Here is a 19443-nt window from a genome sequence, read left to right as displayed (position 1 = left end):
GAAGAATTCGGAAATGTTGACTCAGCCCGCACTATTTCATTGTATGTCGTCGATTTTTTTTGGAAAATAGAGTGGTGAAAGTCATTAGAGTTGTTCATATTCAAGAGGTGTCAGAAACATACAGACGTCAAGGACTGAATGATGACCTCCCCCTTTAGAATACATGAAATCGTTGTTTTAATTTTACTAGAATAAGAGTTATTCTTTCCTACGTTCTAAAAGCTGTGTACTTGTTTACGATCGCAGCTATTTATTTTTAAGATGCTTCTCTATCTTTTCTCTCCGCTCAAGGACCTGAGAGAGAAGCACTTCTTCGATTCTTCTTCTTTGACATTTCCGTTCTGGGATCGTTTCTTCTTTGACTTGTTGTTGTACTTTTAACCATAGCTTAAGTTCTAGTGGTTGGGCAATCACTTATCTTTATCTCCAAACACCGTTTGTGGGTGTCCCGCAATAGCGTTTGGAGTTATGATCCTACTAACTTGTTGGTCCAGGTAACCAGGTAACTATTGCCCCAGTTTTACCCTTATTCTTAACAGGCTATCACACTCTTTAAACACGTGATGCATAGTTTCTACCACACCCGCCAAAGCGGTAAATTGCGTCGTCAGACTCAATCATTTCCATCAGACCAAACGTCTCCGATTACAGACACGCTGGTGGCTGCCTGTCGTGTTCCTATTTCTTAACCTTCTATGTAACAACTGCTAATCATAGCAATATTTGTGCTGTGTGGTATTTTTGTTCGTAGCGCATTCTCGTTGGCCAAGTTTTGCTACGATTTAACATCGTTGGTTTTACCGATACTTTCCTTTTTACTCAGACCGATATTTTAGCATTAGACAAGTCCTTTGATGATATGATGTCAGCCTAGATTGGCACCAACTTATCCCTACTTGTGGGTGTCGTAAAAACTGACTAAAGTATTCACCGCAGTACAGGCAGCTGTATTCCCTGAAAGTTACATGAGCATACTGCGATCCCCAATCGTCAATTACTGGTATTAGGGTATATTGATCACCGACATGTATTTACACCTCCATACTACGTATTTCTGACACGAACCTATGGTGCGACTTTGACTTCTTAAGTCAAGATAGGTGCCGTTATGCACTTTGTGGTGGTCATGGATTCCGGTAACCACTCAATAAAAGGTCGTATTAAGAGAAATATTCTGCTCATTAAACTAACAAAAAAGATTCCATTAAGTAATCTCTATTCAGGTATCTGCACAACTTTTTTGACATATTATGGTAAAATTTAAGTCGTGAAACGGTGCGCAGATTTGAAGTATAGGGCAGCCATTGTTCCATTGTAATTGAGATTTCGATTAATGACTAATGACTTAACAACTTAAGTCTATAATGGCTGTATTTATTTACATCGAACGAAGCTCTATAATTTTGTTTGCAGGACTAATAACAGAACGCGGTTTGCATTCCAGTAAATTATACTTACCATCTTATACTTAGTCTGGCCATAAATACTGTTACAATTAAAAATAAAAATAAATCTATTGCAAATAACATTTATTACTTTTACAGTGTGTTAGTTTAATACATAAATATAAAACAATTTAAAGTATAAAAAGCTTATTCGAAGTGGTCGCCATTGGCTGCAATACAGTCCTTTAAACGTTGAGGCCAGTTATCAATAGAAGCACGCACTCTTTCCATGGGAAAAATGTTCACTGCCAATCGTACGGATTGTTTTAGGGACTCCAAATTATCATGGCGTTTAGAGCAAGCCGTACTCTCTAAAACTAACCATAAATCATAATCCAGCGGCTTAAGATCGGGACTAGACAACGGCCAGTCTTCAGCTCTGATGAAGTCCGAAACGTTCGTTTCCAAGCAAGACTGCGTAGACCGAGCTTTATGACCTGGCGCCGAGTCTTGCTGGAAGGACCATTCTTGATTATTGAACATGGTGTTGGTAAGGGGCTTCACTGCCTTCTCAAGAATGGTATCTTCATACACTTGTGCCGATGTTTTAATACCTTTTTCACAAAAGTATGGCTCAGTCACTCCTTCATAGCTAATACCCCACCAAACCATCACTGAAGTCGGATAGTGCCCACGTTGCATCTGTCGACTAATTGGGAAGCTTCCTTAGAGCTTTGAGCATAAATACGGTCATTAAGTTTGTTAAAATGTTGCTCAATTGTAAAAAAATTCTCATCCGTAAACAAAAATTTTCTATGACCTCCCTTTGCGTACCGCTTCAATCGTTGTTTCGATTTTACCACCCTATTCTCTTTTAAATTATCAGTTAAGAAATGACCAGTACGTCTCTTATAGGCTGTAAGTCCTAAGTCATCTTTTAAAATACGCGACATGGTTCTAGGTGCTATCTTCATCTTCCGAGATAAAATCTTTTGCTTTCGAACAGGGTTTCTTCGAATTATTTCCCTTACTGCTTTGACCACCTTTTTCGTACGAACACTACGTGGACGGCCAGATCTTTTTCTGTCACAAACAGAGGAGGTCTCATTGCACCTATTAATAGCCCGGTACACAAACATTTTACTAATACCAAGCGTATGGAGAGTTTTAAAAACTGCATTTGGCTCCATACCTACTTTGTGTAATGCAATCACAGCGATTCGGTTCTCTTTATCACACCACTCCATTTTAATATCGCAAAATATTGTACAATGTATTGGCGCCAAAATGAGAAAAGTCAATGAGCAATCATATAAAAATGACAGATTCCAAATTCAAATGTAATATTTTGTTTATTTTTAATTGTAACAGTATTTATGGCCAGACTAAGTATTCATTCATAATTTTTCAATGTGGGTTTCATACAGAATTCTTAAGTATAAGCGGTAATTATTTGCAGAAACTTGGAGCCGCGCCAGGTACGCGTCTGTTTTACCCAACCACCGCACAAAGTTTGACATACATCTTTTTTATTTATTTATTTAAACGTCATTTAGCCCTTTTTCTACGGTGAAAACGGTGAAAAGTTTGTGTCTCCCAAATACGTAGGCGGATTCACATTACGCAAGCATCGTGTTTTCAACGAAGTATTCGAAGGTGGTCCCCGCGCTTCGTCTACTCTACACAGCAGTTGTTTTTTCTACTACCGACTACTTTTTTATGATTGAAGGATTACTAGTGGCCAGGAGGCCTTTCCAGTTTTACCAGGGCAGGTAGGCGAGCAAAAGCTCAGCCAGGAGGGGTGGAATTTGCTGCCCGAGCGCCTCCGAAGGGGCGAGCAAAGGCTCAGCCAGGAGGGGTGGGATTTGCTAACAGCTGCCCGAGCGCCTCCGAAGGAGACCTAACTACTCAAGAGCAGCTGCTTCGCGAATGAATCTACTACCGGATCGGAATCGCGACCCGCTGAGAAGATCCGGCGAGAAACTCAGCGAGCTGATTTATGGGTTAGGTTACACGTCGAACTCTTTGTCGAGTTCGACGAGTATGGTTGCCGGGGTCCCTAAGCCTGCTCATAGTGTTAGAGCTGAAGGTGTCTAATGCAAAAGTTATTGGATCTGATGGATCCGTAAGGACGTGCTCAAGGGCAGCTGTTTCGCGAATGAATCTACTACGGATTGGAATCGCGACCCGCTGAGCAGATCCAGCGAGCGAGAGATTGGCTACTATACTGACGAATCATTCAAGCCCTTCAAGTCGCCGTGGGTTTCGATCAGCATTCGAATTTGTATGCTACAGATATAAAAACCGATAGTAATTTATCAGCATCTATCATCGAGTAGGAGAATTCTGACATAAACCAGAATGGTTCTAATAAAAATAAAAAACGTACTTTTATAATTTCAATCAACAACATTCTTATCTACCCAGCAAACAAAAGCAGTTTAGGGGCACGTCTCCCCATATTATAGGAAATACTCCAAAGATCCGCTATTATTATTTTGTGCCGGTTAAAATTGGTCTTGTTTGTTAAAAACAATCCAGATTAAATGAATAAATTAAAGCTTTGTTTCTGGTACCGCTAAATATCCTTTTCTGTAAAATCCCAATTTACTTAATAACAATCGATTGGTCATAGAAGTCGCTAATTTTCTTTTAATTGCGTCCTTGTGTTAATGTTTGGTAGAATTTTCCAATTAAAAAGTGTTCTCAATGCCATATTTATTAACAAATTCCTTACCTTAATCTTTTTTTAATAATTGTACCTATTAATAATTTTTGTTTTTGTTTAGACCATTTATATAATGTTTCTACTAAATTGAATAATCCTTATTAACAGGTGTGAAATTTAACATGTAATTTTTTACGGCTTAATTTCAAAGTATTTTTAAAAATGAAGAAATTATAAATAATTTGGTCATGAATTAACTAATTATTATTATTCATTCATGAATTGTTTATTATTAACAATAGCAGAGCTGCTATTGTTGCTCATCTAATGTTAAGAATTTCCCAATTGCTTAATTTTCGTGAGTATTATAGGCAGTGGCTCGGCTCTGCCCCTGGCATTGCTGATGTCCATGGGTGGCGGTAACCACTTACGATCAGGTGGGTCATATGCTCGTCTGCCTACAAAAGCAATATAAAATATTCGTGCAGTCTGACATTAATCCCATTAATAAAAAAAATTTGGTACGTTTCCATTGTTCTTTAAATTTATTTGTTATTAATTATCTTGTTCTCTGAGGATCCTTGGATAATTCAAAATTTACTATCTCTTTGTGTAAATTTGAGCTTACTTCGAATACTTTATCCCCGATAAATATATTTAGTATAATCTAAAGGTCACAAAATCTTTAATTGGTTGTTTTAATTTCCATCATTTTAATGTTTAATCTGTAGCAATTTTTTATTATTATAATTTAATCATTTTGATCTCTGATTTGTCTCAAAGAACAACAGAAATATCTGTTTTATGGGCTGCCAACGATTAAAGTTTATATTTTGGAAATTTAATCTTTCCGATTGATTTTTTGAAATTTAGGTTTCTGAGATTTATTAATTTGTTTCTTGCCTTTATTTATAGATAGGCCCTCAGGGTGAGAGAAGGCCGTCGCTCATGGACCTCAGCGAAAGCAGGACTGCAACCACATCGCTAAGGATGCTCCTCAAGTCCCGTTTTAACAAGGACATGTTATAAAGCACAGTCAGTCAACAGAAATTTCAAATCAAATCAAATGAAATCAAAAAAAATTTATTCAACATAAATGAAAGTACATACTTGTTGAACGTCAAAAGAACTACCGCCAATTCACAAGAACCAGCCTCCGTCCTGAGAAGAATTAGCAAGAAACTCAGCAGGCATGTCCTTTTTTTTTAAATATTAGATAAAAAAAATTAATATTACATTTTTTATCAGTCGTGTGAGACGACAAAGGTATTATTATTGCCATACTATATGATTTCTGTAGGTAGTATTATTACTATATTGTCTTAGTTAAGCAACTATGTTTTGCGGAGGGTAGGATACTCGTACAATACCGATGAGATGTCGACTTCGTGGTGATATTGATGTTGTGATATTTATGGGTTAGAGTATCACTCAACACCAGGTAGGTCAATGAAAAAATGAATAGCTTTTCGCAAGCTTGTATAGCAGCTTAGGAACAAAAAGAATTACGAATTTTCTAAATAAGCTAGAATAAATAATTCGAGTTTAATCTGCCCCTTTCAAACTTTTTTTTAAGCGCAAATCTTGTGTATGAGCCGTTTTAAAATAATTTTATACTTTTGAGACTTATTTAACTGCATTTGAAAAATCAGCAAGTAAAACAATTTATGTCGAACGAAGTTTGAAAGCTACTAATTAAAAAATATTTTTTATACTTAATTCCAAATTGAAATTAAAACATAAAATCGCTCAGATCACATATTTCAATTTTGATTTTATTGCAATGAAATTGTGATTTTCATTTCGCTTTTTACATTGAACATGGAAATTTTCAGCAATAAAAAAATTCAGTAAAAACGCGCGGCGTAATTTTACACTTATATAGCTCTTGCAAATTTTACACTTATATAGTAAAACGCCTGGACATGCTTAAATTGGGCACATACGCGCAATAGGAAAGAAAATAATAGTTAACCACATAAATAATAGAAATTAAAATAGCAACATAAAATATTATTACGATAAAATAAAATCAATATCAAATCGAAAGAAGATCTTACCTGAAGAAGAATGATGTGCAGATTACGGGACTGGAACTAAGGGGTATACCGACGCGGGTGACACCAGATATAGCCCATTACAAATTAACACTAGTAAATTAACGGAAAACAACTACATTTTAAATAAGTAAAATTAGACAGACTCCATAAGACGCATTCCGAACAAGTTATTCCAAAATAACGAAAAAAAAAGAAAAAAAAGAAAAAGATAAAACGTGAAAAACGCGAAACTTTAATCTATAATAAATCGTTTTTTTTTATATCCGAATAAATAACGAAACTGACGTTAAAGTTACTTTCTTGTAAAGTTGAATGTCGCGGCGGAACTTATGATCAGTACGTAGAGGTCTCGACTCGGGCGAAGAGCCAGGGCTCAGGCGATTCCGAGGGCTGACGACGATCGGGTACTGATGGCGCTTTCCTTGGACCCGCGGTTTTTATTCTTTTGGCTACACATGCGCAATGGGCAACCCTGTCGCAGCCCCCTCTGTTTCTCTACACAGAACCTATACGGTAACTTCGAGACGCCTTTAATTTTCCTTTTTCGATAAAGATTAATTAAACTATTATTATACTAAAAAACTATACGAATATGATGAGATACATAACGCTTTTAAGGAAAATATAATGCCAACTTCAAATTTAAAAAAAAAAATGTGTTCGAACCTTTACCGGTATATGTACTTACTTAACTATGCAAAATCAGGAGACGAACCATAATCGAGAGAGAAATTAATCAGTGCATATTATTATGAATTAATCTCGTCTTTTTTTAAACTAAGATAGGGCGTTTGTAATAAAAGATTGGAAGTACAGATGGTGTGCGTGCAACACGCGATTACAACATAAACAAACTTCGATTTGACGTCAAAACAGAAAGGAAAATTGTTGAGCTGGTACACTAATAAAAGAAAAGATTGTTGATAAAATAACACCATATGCACTAAGGATTTTTTTTATTCCAGTCTTCTTACCGGAACCGATGATTGTTTCCAGAAAGTATTAGGAAAGATCGCACCCACCCGTAAGAGTTCGCAATACGCCCTACCACCAGTAAGCAAATTAATTAAATGAATGCTTGTAATTAAATGTTATTTATTTGTTCAACTTTATGTACTTTTTGGTATATAAATCATTTAGTTATATATTTTATATTATATGTAAACGGTATATATCTGTTTATTGTATATATATATTTTCTATAATAATTAATTGTCTTTAGTACACCGCAAAATACCTGCTATATTTTTATATTTTCCAGAATTTCTGTAAATGAAACGGTTGTCTGGAAAAGATCGCTTTTAGCGATAAGACCGCCTATTGTACAAATGTATCCGCTTTTTGACTGTTTTTTGAACGTAAATTGTGTTTTGGTGTGCAATAAAGTGTATTAACTTTCTCTCCCTCTCTGTCTCTACTTTTCAATTCAGTGGCGGACTTAATGCTTAAGCCGTTCTTCACCAGTAAATCACGGATGGTGACGAGTCCTGTGGTAGGTGCATTCGTCTTTGAAAGAAAAATACTAATAATAATAAAATAATATCTATCTATACAAAACAAACACAGCGTACATATGTATATACACATTATCATTCAACGTCGTACATATGATAATATAATAATAATAATATGGTTGATTTAATAATGTGTCTTGCCGATTCTCTAGGTTGTTATTTTAAACAAGGGCGGTACGGTTCAAGGTTGCGCAGGTGCCTTTCTGAATCAAATCTACAATATGTTGATACTGAAGCCTTACTTCTAACCCAGTCTTGGGTGGGGAACGATATTCACACTGCATCATCAATGACTTCTATTAAAATCTTAATAATATAGAATCAGTACGAACATTTTTATTCATATTAGCTAACTAGCGACCCGCCCTCGCTTCGCTTCGGAAAAATTTAAACACACATGAAACAAACAAAAAAATATAAAAAAAAATTTAAAAAAGTAGCCTATGTTCATCAGGGACAATGTCGGCTTCTAATGGAAAAAGATTTTTTCAAATCGGTCCAGTAGTTTCGGAGCCTATTCGAAACAAACAAACAAACAAATCTTTCCTCTTTATAATATTAGTATAGATATAATACGTACTTCAAGTTTTTTTTTACGATTTAGGGATTACTTGTGGCCCGAAGGTCTTTCCAGCTTCACCAGGCCAGATGGGCGAGCAAGGGGTCAGTCAGGAGGGGTGGTCTTACATCTACCCGAGCGCCTCCAAAGGAGACCTAAAAACTCAAGAGTACCTGTTTCGCGAATGAATCTACTAGCGGATCGGAATCACGACCCACTGAGAAGATCCTGCGTGGAAGGTAGTCAGGCTAAGGTGACCGCATTCTATAGGCTTCGATAACAACTTAATACATGGTGGTTCGTTAGCGCGTTCGTAAGTCTATACAAAAAAAAATATATTTATTTTCGATCGTCTTCCGTCTTCATAGTTTTAATTTTTCATTACAATTTTGCACAAAGCAGTTGATGAAACCGGGCTTTTTCAATTGCACGACGCGAACTTTTCAGTATTGAAGGGTGCGCTGACGAGTGGCCACTTGTAACGAATGGATTTATTTTATTGTATACGATGGAGCTAGCAGATTTGCGTTGTAAGTATACTACATATGTGTATTTCAGGATATTAACCATTCGTATATTTCGAGAGGAAATCAATTGATTTATTTTTCGGTTTAAAAATGTGAATGGTTTGATTGCGTCGATCATGCGTATTTGTTTTTCAGGGCTATTTAAACCTAATATAATATAATATTATATAATATAACCTAATATAACTATTCAATTTATATATATTTATATATATATATATATTACCCCCTCGCCGGGTATCCGTAAATGGATTCCCCAGCGTTAAAAAAAAGGGCTATTTAAACAAAAAGTAATAAATTAAAAGTTTGATACTGCTTATAACAAAATACTTTCTATTTGAACCGATGCTACCGAAAAAAGACATTGCTTCATTTGAAAGGTTAGTGAGATATGTTTACCGTAGTCATTAATTTTCGAAACCTGTTAGTATCCGGGATATTTTCAAAGGTTTGTTGACGCACTGAGTTATCTTTTAATACGAGCAGCCGACATTGAGACTAGATCTTTTTGCTTGAGCTTCAGCGTCATGTTCCTTAGACTTAGATTAGATAAGACTAGACCGCAATCATGATATTTAATAGTTTATTCATTATTCACATAGCGAATCACGCTAATAAGTAACATTCTTCAGGTTCGTTTAAAAAAAATTCTATAAAAATCTCGATAAGTTTCAAAATGAACATTTCTAATAATGATGAAATCATTTTTAGAATATATAATATTAGAGAATTGACCCAATAATACAGACTAGAGGTTGAATCCTAAAAAAAAGATAACACATATGCCGCCATAAAGCAATTTTAACTATTATAAATTAAAATGTACTAGAGGTCCCGCACTAGTCGAAATTCGACTATAATTAATTGGAATTGTAAGTTTTTACACTATTATGATTGTATGTTTTACTTCTATAATCACAAATTTCGCCAAGACTACACTATAAAAAATATTAACAAAGACAAACAATATTTAATCTATTCTCAATTTGACAACAGGCGTCAAGAACAAAAGTTTGACAATAAATAGTATGCAGGCGTGTGTGCGTCAAATACATGGTATGTAGTGTGTGTAATGTTTTCTTTATTGATTTAATGTATATTTTATGCATTATTTTAAAAAAATATTAGCATTGTGCACTTCTTCTCTATATTCTCTATAAGTGTGGAAAATTGGATACTCCCCCGTCCGCGTAATTTTCGTAAAAAGGGATACAAAGTTTTTGCTTCACGTATTAATATATAGATTGATACACGTTTAATACATATTTACAATAAAAAAGATAATTAGTTTTAAATGAATAAGCATTGATCCTGATCATAATAATACGCTACGTTTACAATTGGATGTACATTTAAGTTTGTTAACTCGTTACTGAGTGCATTTCCGAATCAAAAGATTGTAGAATCGATTAAACAATAAATTTTACTTCACTGAATTTAGTAGGCGATTATTATTTATTTTTCGCATGTCTCTGTTAATAATTGTCGACTAGTAAAGCGACACTAGGGATGGATTTGCTTTTTATTACAGAGAATTTCACAAAAGTTCAGGCTACATAAGATGTACGAGGGATCGAGAGTAGAATTTTTTTTAGATTGATTGACAAAAATATGAGAACGTTGCAGTTATTTGATTCCTTACGTAGGTATGCAGATGTGATATACCTATATGTGTGAAGATTTTTGTAACTGTAAAAAATTAAGTCTTGTTTTCTTCAGTCCATTTGTTTTTCCCTTACTTAGTATAAAACTAATGCTGTAGGTACACGAAAAATTATATGACTCAAGCTGCTTCAGTTTATATTTAATTTAAAAATTATATTTTTCTTATTAATTGTTCAACAGAACGATTTGGACAGAGTTTGCAAGTTAACTCGGTTTATTCTGCTCGAGATCCCAGTGAACGGCGGAGTCAACTCAGTGATTACATCTGAATTCTACGCTCGAAGTAGATAGGTACTCGAATAAACCTTCATAGCTACGGTAGTGAAGCAGAAATGCATACACTAAATGAATTTAAGTCGTCGTGGTCTAAAGGATAAAGACGTCCGGTGCATTCGTGTCGAGCGATGCACCGGTGTTCGAATCCCAGGCGGGTACCAATTTTTCTAATGAAATACGTAGTCAACAAATATTCACGTTTGACTCCCACGGTGAAGGAATAACATCGTGTAATAAAAATTAAACCCACAAAATTAAAATTTGCGTAATTACTGGTGGTAGGATCTCTTGTGAGTCCGCGCGGGTAGGTACCACCACCCTGGCTATTTCTGCCGTGAAGCAGTAATGCGTTTCGGTTTGAAGGGTGGGGCAGCCGTTGTAACTATATTGAGACCTTAGAACTTATATCTCAAGGTGGGTGGCGCATTTACGTTGTAGATGTCTATGGGCTCCAGTAACCACTTAACACCAGGTGGGCTGTGAGTTCGTCCACACACCTAAGCAATAAAATAAAAAGTTAAGAAATGTCATGCTGTTTATGCTGCTAATAACAATTACAGCTAAAAACCTCTAAAGACACGGAACTTTACGCCAGTTGTCACAAGGTGACTTAACGTTATTGAAAATTTCATAAAATATCGTCTCGAATACTTTCGAAATTCCTCGTAGCTACAAAGTTTGGGAGGGAAACGATTAAATGGCCACCATCAATTTCTAGAATTTCAGTTCACGGACATCGTCAATAATGGAAATCGAAAACCTTTGCTGTTTGTTAATCTACATTACTCAGTGAGAGTGTTAAATCATTGTTAGTAAAAAGTAAAACATATTATTGTCACAATGAAATAATATTGTTTTGTAAAAAATGAAACTATTATAAATTTATCAGAACTAGAGGTCCCGCAGTAGTCGAAATTCGACTATAATTAATTGGAATTGTATAATAAGTTTGTACACTATTATGATTGTATTTTATACTTCTATAATCACAAATTTCGCCAAGGCTACACTAGAAAAAATATTAATAAAGACAAACAATTTTTAATTTTAATCTATTCCCAATTTGACCACAGACGTCAAGAACAAAAGTTTGACAATTAATAGTATGCATGCGTGTGTGCGTCAAATACATGGTATGTAGTGTGTGTAATGTTTTCTTTATTGATTTAATGTATCTTTTATGCATTATTTAAAAAAAATATTAGCATTGTGCACTTCTTCTCTATATTCTCTATTAGTGTGGAAAATTTCATACTCCTCCGTCCGCGCAATTTTCGTAAAAGGGGATACAAAGTTTTTGCTTCACGTATTAATATATCAGAATGGAAAAATCATCATTGAATTTTTGTAATTAAGTAATTTGAGTCGCGAAATTATAAATTTTATTTAATCTAATAGAAAATTGTTGATTGTAGCTGCACTGTATATCTCTGAGATTTCTTGATTTTAACACATCAAAGTATATAGTAAGTAAAAATTGTTAATGCGTTAATGCGAAAGACCGTAATTCATAGAACAATACCTTTTGTGCGAACGTATTGAAATTGTAGATTGTTTTTTTCGAGAACATTCTATATAATTGTTATTCTAGTTAAAAGAGTTAAAAATTTAAAGACATTTTAAAATAAACAATGCTTTAAGATAATTGGTTTAGTGCTGTAATCTATCACAATTTTAAAATAAAATAATATTTTTTGATTAGTTTTTTTTTATTACTTTAAAAATTAATGAGTCTATAAAACGATACGATGATGGTCTTTTAACGAATGGAAGCAGTGAAGTGACGCTTTGGGAGAAGGGCCACAAAAAAGTCATACCTCTAAATTTTCCGGTATCAAAGCTTTTCTTCTCAAACTGGAGTCTTGGTACCTTGAAGGAGGTACCGGATCTTCTCCTGACACGGCTCGCTGGTACGAAAGTCTTCTGCCCTTGGAATCCACTTTTGGTCCATAAAGATTATTCTCGGGTATCGTCGAAAAATCTTGATACGAATGACATACTTGCATCTGCCTGGTTTTTTCATCTTGTATAACACGTCTGAAGTAGTTTGTTAATCCTTCGCTCGCTAACCAGGTTACTCTGTAGAAAGACATACGAATTCTTAAGTACAGCTACCAGTAAACATAACCTTACCTTTTTTTTTTATTGCTTAGATGGGTGGAGGAGCTCACAGACCACCTGGTGTTAAGTGGTCACTGGAGCCTGTAGACAACTACAACGTAAAGGCGCCACCCACCTTGAGATATGTTCTAAGTTCTCAATATAGTTATAACGGCTGCCCCACCCTTCAAACCGAAACGCATTACTGCTTCACGGCAGAAATAGGCAGGGTGGTGGTACCTACCCGTGCGGACTCACAAGAGGTCCTACCACCAGTAAAAGCCTACCTACCTACCAGTAAGCATAACATAACCTTTTTATTTTCACTGTAACGGTCCATATGTAGTTGCTGCCGCTATAAACATATACAAATACAAGAGTGCAAGGTTTTTGACCTATCGAATTCGATAGTCGATCGACCATACAAAATTTATGTTGATAGTTTTTTAGTTGCACATAATTCAATGCATTGAAAAGTCAGAAGACGCGCGAGGTGTAAGAAGTCGTTCGATGCGGGTGGTTTTTAACGACTGTCTTTACTGTATATGTTAAGTTTTACTTGTATCTTTGCTATACCTAACGGATTATTTTCAAGTATTTCGATTCAGAGAGACTGAGTGATTAATTTTCTAACTAATCTATTATTTTTTCCATCTAAACGAAATCTATAGTTCAATAAAATCTAATGTTTTATCTAATAAACTTTGTAACTACTGCCATCCGTATTTCTATCATCTTCTTCGCAATTACCTTTTCCTATCCGAACTCTTCTTGCCGCCCTTCCCTAATTTACTGGCAATAGGCCACAGTGACAGACTGAATCGGGTACCACCGTCCTATCTATTTCTGTCTAAAAGTATTGGTCGGTTTCAGTCTGAAGGATAGACGAAGGCATACATACAGGCATAGTGCAATTCGTGGAGGCTGACAACACAGCTGCTCGCGAACTCTTCGGCTTTAAACTTCGAATTAATGATTCCTTAATCCCTATGCTATCAGCAACCCGGGGAAAAAATGGTTGGGCGAAGAGCTGGGAGCAGCCACACACACAATTGGGACGGTACTCGTACAATCCTTACTACCCACACACAAAATAGAAATGCATTCATTCAGAAAATAGCCCTTTTCAATTATCATTCTTAAGTCCTTACACGTGCCTTGAATACAAAAGTGAAATCAATTATCAATAGCATGTAAAAAATAACGAAATTTGACTGAGACGAATATAATTGTTGACCTTTTTATAATAATAAAACCTTTCATTCCGGGCAGTGGTATAAAGGAATGAACGGTCTATTGAAAACGTCTTCCCAGCAGGTATGATAATTTTGTGGTAAATGTTCTTGATTCCCCTCCACGAGAGTAACATTCATATACAAAATAAGAGAGTTACGGTTGTAACGTGACATGGGAAACATAGGACGGTTCGGCCGCTTTGGGTCGCAGTTGGATGTATTAAGTATAATTTTCAGTGGTTACTTGAAATACAGATTGCGATTTTTTTGTTTTGTTAATGTAAACCAAGCAATGCAACGCAACTAGTATATTCCGAAAAGATTAAGCGGGCACGTGTCCTTAATATTTCATTCAGATAATAATTTTGTTTTTCGACTTTCTTTTTTGACAAGTGACTGCAATTACCGAGGCTAAATGATTTCTCAAAATTTATTTTTCCAAAATCAAAACCTATTTGCGATTTTTCTGTCAGTATAATATATTTAAATAGCTTATTTTGAATATGGCATAATTATAATGCCAATTTGATTTATCTATGGTGTTTTAGTTATTATTTGCCAAACACGGTAAAATTTGTATTACATCTGCTTTTCACTCACGGCACACATTTGGAGTAGATCATGTAGACACTGGTGGAAAACACATTGATGGCTAGCGGGGCCCATTGATTGATATGATTTGAATGTTTCACAATGAGCTATATTATGCATGGAAACCAACTTTTGATTGACATATTTGGATGAATGAGATCCTAATAGTTTTCTTATTTATTGCTTAGGTGGTTGGACGAGTTCAAGGCCCACCTGTTGTAAAGTGTTTCTCCATAGACAACTACAACGTAAATGCCGCCAGTCATCTTGAGACAAGAGTTCTAAAGTCTCAGTTGTAACAGTACAACGGCTATGCCCACCCTTCAAACCGAAATCCATTACTGCTTCACGGCAGAAATAGGCAAGGCGGTGGTACCTACCTGTGCGGACTCACACGACGCCCTCCTACAAGAAATTGCGCAAATTATAATTTTGCAAATTTGATTTGTATTACACGCTGTTAGGTATTTGTTCACCGTGGAAGTCAGCTGTAAACATTTGGTATGTACGTATTTTGTTAGGAAAATTGGCACTCGCCTACGGTATTCGAACATCGTTCTATCGCTTGTTACGAATGCACCGGGAGTCTTATCCCTTAGGGCACGACGACTACAAAACGCAGCACGCTACAAGGGGCTGTCGGATGCTGCGTGCGTGGGCGTATGGTACTCGACTGGCGGTCTGGTAGTGAGGCGGTGTCTCCCGAGACGACGTCCTTCGGGATATTCCCAGAGATGAAATCCTGTCGTATCATCAGAACGGGTACCGGCGAAGGTGGACTTTTGGCGCGCACTGCGGTACCGTAGGTTTGGTGTAGCCGGTGTGGTGGAGCTTGATGGGGCTTAGTCCGATCCGTTACCCCCCTCGACTGGGTATCCGTAAATGGATTCCCCAGGGTTAAGAAAAAAAAAGGATCCTGGTTCTTACAAGTGCGGATCAATTTTTACCGCAGTTTATCGTACTTTCAAAACGGAACGCATTATTTGTTGCTGTCAGACATGGGTAGGACGATGTTTCCTATCTTGACAGATTCGTAGTTCTGGCTAAACTTCTAGACAAACTTCAAGTGCCACAAGTAACTCGATCACGACTACTTGGATTTCAGTCTCTTACCTCTCGAATTTTAGATCGAACTTTATTTTACTGTGACTATCTACGATTAAGGATGTCGACTAACGTTTTTTGTCTATCAATGGTTATGCTTGACTAAATTGAAAGCAGTTTGAATACTATGAACCTAATGGTTTTGTAGGTTGAAGAGTGCGGATGATGTTCCATGAAGTCACCCCAATAATATAACAGACCTGCGAGGGAATGGCAATATTATGTTCCCAGTATCGAAGTATCAGTATCGAAAAGTTCCCAGTTTAGTTGCGTCTATAAAAAGGTTTCTTTTAATGATTTGTTTTTGTTGCGTATAAAATTACTTAAAAAATCAAACATGGGAAGTATCCCTATTTATGTTTGCAACGTTGAGAGCGAGCTTTGCAACATTTTTTTTTATTTTTTATTTTTGTTACAGCTTTCCCAGGAACTCTCTGTTTTTATTAATTTAGAGCACACAACAAGAAAAACAAGCGTGACCGTTCTATGGAGTTTGATTTGTTTGAAAGGTCGTTTGTGTCGGTCGACATGTGATTACTATAGCTAGTTCGATCGTCAAACGTCTATTAACCAAACTAGTAAAAAATATATTTAAATAGAAAAAATATTGGAATCTGCAAAAGTGGATTTTAAAAAGCTTCGCTGCCATTCTGTCGTCGTTACCTGCAGGGTAAGGCGCCTTACATTTGTACTTATGCGATGCTACTGTACCAGTGTTCGAACACCACAGTCAGGTACCCATTTTTCCAGGGAAATAAGTATTTAACAAATAAATGTTCACGAATGACTTCCACGGCGAAGAAATACATCGTGTAATAAAAATCGTACCCGCAACGATTATGATTCCTTTCGGCTTGAAGGGGCCGCCATTGTACTGAAAAACTGAGATAAAGAATTCATGTCTCAAGGTGGGTGATGCGGCATTTACGTTGCTGATGTCTATGGACTCCAGTCATCACTTAACTTCAGATGGGCTGTAAGGTCGTTCACCCATGTTAGCAATAAATATATATTTTATTAGAATATGTCATTATTACTAGTTAGTTAAAATGTATTGCGATATAATTGTGTCATTTTCTTTAAAAACTTGGCAAAAACAATCTCGTTTTTTCGTATTATTAATGGCTCTTATGCTACAAATACCGTGGACTGCCACGAGAACAAACGAGTCTATTCTAAGGCAGCTAGACATCCGAAAAAGGCTCTCTTCCATCTGCCGGGAACGTGTTATGAGCTTCTTCGGACACATCATGCGGTCTCCCAGACATGAATTAGAGAAGCTCATCATTACGGGTCACATAGAGGGCAAGCGCGCCGTGGGCAGAACACCAGCTAGATGGTCAGATCTAGCAAGACAAGCACTTGGTGGTAGTCTGTACCGTGCAGTCCATGCCACCCATGATCGAGCACATTGGAAGTACGTCGCATGTGGTCGCGATCCTCAGTAGTGAGGGAACGATATAGAAGAAGATGTACAATAAACATACTCTCTCAATTTAGGATCATCGCATCGAAATAAATAAAATAAAACGACAACTTGACATATTTTTCCAATATACAATCAATCATCTCTCGTGACTGACTGGCCATTGGTCATTATGTAGCTAATGAACAAACTACTATGTGTGCTGGGAGTTTCGAATTTGCGTGTGATTAAGAGGCGCTTGACGGCTGAAGACAGTCAGACACAGACATCAAGTGACCATCGTCGCCTTGCCCAAGCCACTGGATCCGGTAATTAAATAAACTAGTGGTGTCGCAGTAATCGAAATTCGACTATAATTAATTGGAATTGTAAGTTTGTACACTATTATGATTGTATTTTATACTTCTATAATCACAAATTTCGCCAAGCCTACACTGTAAAAATATTAACAACAATATTTAATCTATTCTCAATTTGACAACAGACGCCAAGAACAAAAGTTTGACAATAAATAGTATGCATGCGTGTGTGCGTCAAATACATGGTATGTAGGTGTGTAATGTTTTCTTTATTAATTTAATGTATCTTTTATGCATTATTTTGAAAAAATATTAGCATTGTGCACTTCTTCTCTATATTCTCTATAAGTGTGCAAAATTTCATACTCCTCCGTCCGCGCAATTTTCGTAAAAAGGGATACAAAGTTTTTGCTTTACGTATTAATATATAGATAAATTGTTTATTTTTAAACTAGTACTTATTCGTCCGAAACTGATTTCACTTTGTTAATTATAATATAACAAGTTACTTTGCAAAATCAAGTGCGATTTAATTACAGATGGCTGAACATGTCGATGTCTCGAGTCGCTTGCACCCACGTAAAGCGTTCGAAACATGTTTTATTCATTTAGATTCCGAGTAAGCAATTCTTCAATGCCAATGGTTTGACATCATTACTCTTCAATGCACTAATTTTACTTTAAAAACAAGTTATTTTCAAGTTTAAATAAATTGATTTGCTTGTTCAAAGATAGAACAAAATAAAAACAAAAGTAACAGACATAGTGTAGCGCACGAGATAATAAAACATCCTAACTTTAATGGCGAGATAGAATGTTTAACCAAATACCAGAGCTTCCTCACCTGGAAGATACCGCTCTTATCTACTATTTCACGTATTGTTACACTCATAATAAGTATTGTTCGTGATGATTATATGATTAAAACTACTTCTCTGGTTTATTTCGACTGTCATTATATTATTTCCAACGCTTCGAGTACTTTAAACTTTAGAGTATTCGTGGTCGCACAGGCGACTGAGATATGTTATGCGTTAATTTAGACATTGTGCTAACTATACTTATCTACATCTAGCAAAATCTAGAAAAATCTAGCTGTGATTGCCTCTAATTAGAGTTGCAGTTGTCAATTGCTCTATACATGTCAATGTTATTTTATGTTTTACTGTAAACCCTGTCGGTGATCCTTAAATAAATAAATAAATAAATAAAACCGAAGTAAGTACGATAACGATGTGTTCAATTCAATTCAATTTCAAAATAAAACGTACATAGAATTCAAGCACAGTAGAAGTGAAACCTTCAGAAATATTATAGCTCATTCTCTTGCATACAATATCTTATGCATACATATATTTTTATGTTAGTCGATGGTATTAAATCAGCACAACAAATTCCAGGGAAGCATAGCGACTACAGAACGTGTCTTGAAAATTTTTTGATAGCTAATTTTTTTATGTAATGAAAAGTGTGAAAAAAATCGAGTGCACTTGAATTTTCCGTTGAGAGACCCCACTCACTGCCTCTCACCTCAAAAGATAAGACAGATCCCTTTCTATATAACACGAGCAATTACTTAACCGTAGCCTATATTCGAGGCATATTTTGAAATTTACGTATAAAAATAAATTAAAAGCTGCATTCTGTATTCTGTAGTTTTCTGTTACAATAACAAAACTTATACGAAAATTTCTTTAAAAAACTTGGGAGGCGTTAAAGGTGCGTTGTCATAATGTATTTCGTGGTTCAGGTCTTAGATTAAGCATGTATTTCCAAAATATCCAACGCATATTCATAAAGATGCAAGAAACTAGGTGTAATGCATCCGCGGTACAAGTGAAACATTTCAAAGTATTCTGCCTCCATATTACCTGGCTGTCTAAATCCTATTTATGTTTATCTCTTTTAGTCCGCTTTTTCATTTCACCGAGCTGTAAATCACAACGAGGCTAAAAATGTTTCGCTTCATCAATACTGTGACATTGTGAAGCCGACTATCCCGCATATTTCTATCATACAGCCTTCACGAGTTTC

The 19443-nt window shown here is 35.9% G+C and overlaps 1 protein-coding gene across 4 annotated transcripts in view; it reads right to left on the bottom strand.

Moving 5' to 3' along the window:
- LOC101739761 (pleckstrin homology domain-containing family G member 5) overlaps positions 1 to 19443 on the bottom strand; it is a 79017-nt gene that overhangs the window by 41613 nt on the left and 17961 nt on the right. For 3 of the 4 annotated variants that reach the window (XM_038012196.2, XM_038012189.2, XM_038012186.2), the window contains exon 4: positions 12472 to 12733. In XM_038012196.2, the coding sequence (XP_037868124.1) occupies positions 12472 to 12733 (262 nt within the window). Of the gene's footprint in view, positions 1 to 6113; positions 6559 to 12471; positions 12734 to 19443 lie in introns of those variants that run through there. The other variant, XM_062669789.1, reaches the window with a different exon arrangement.

The sequence above is a fragment of the Bombyx mori genome, chromosome 1, assembly GCF_030269925.1.
Source record: "Bombyx mori chromosome 1, ASM3026992v2".
Lineage (NCBI taxonomy): Eukaryota > Metazoa > Arthropoda > Insecta > Lepidoptera > Bombycidae > Bombyx > Bombyx mori.
This window is presented reverse-complemented; position numbering and strand designations above follow the sequence as displayed.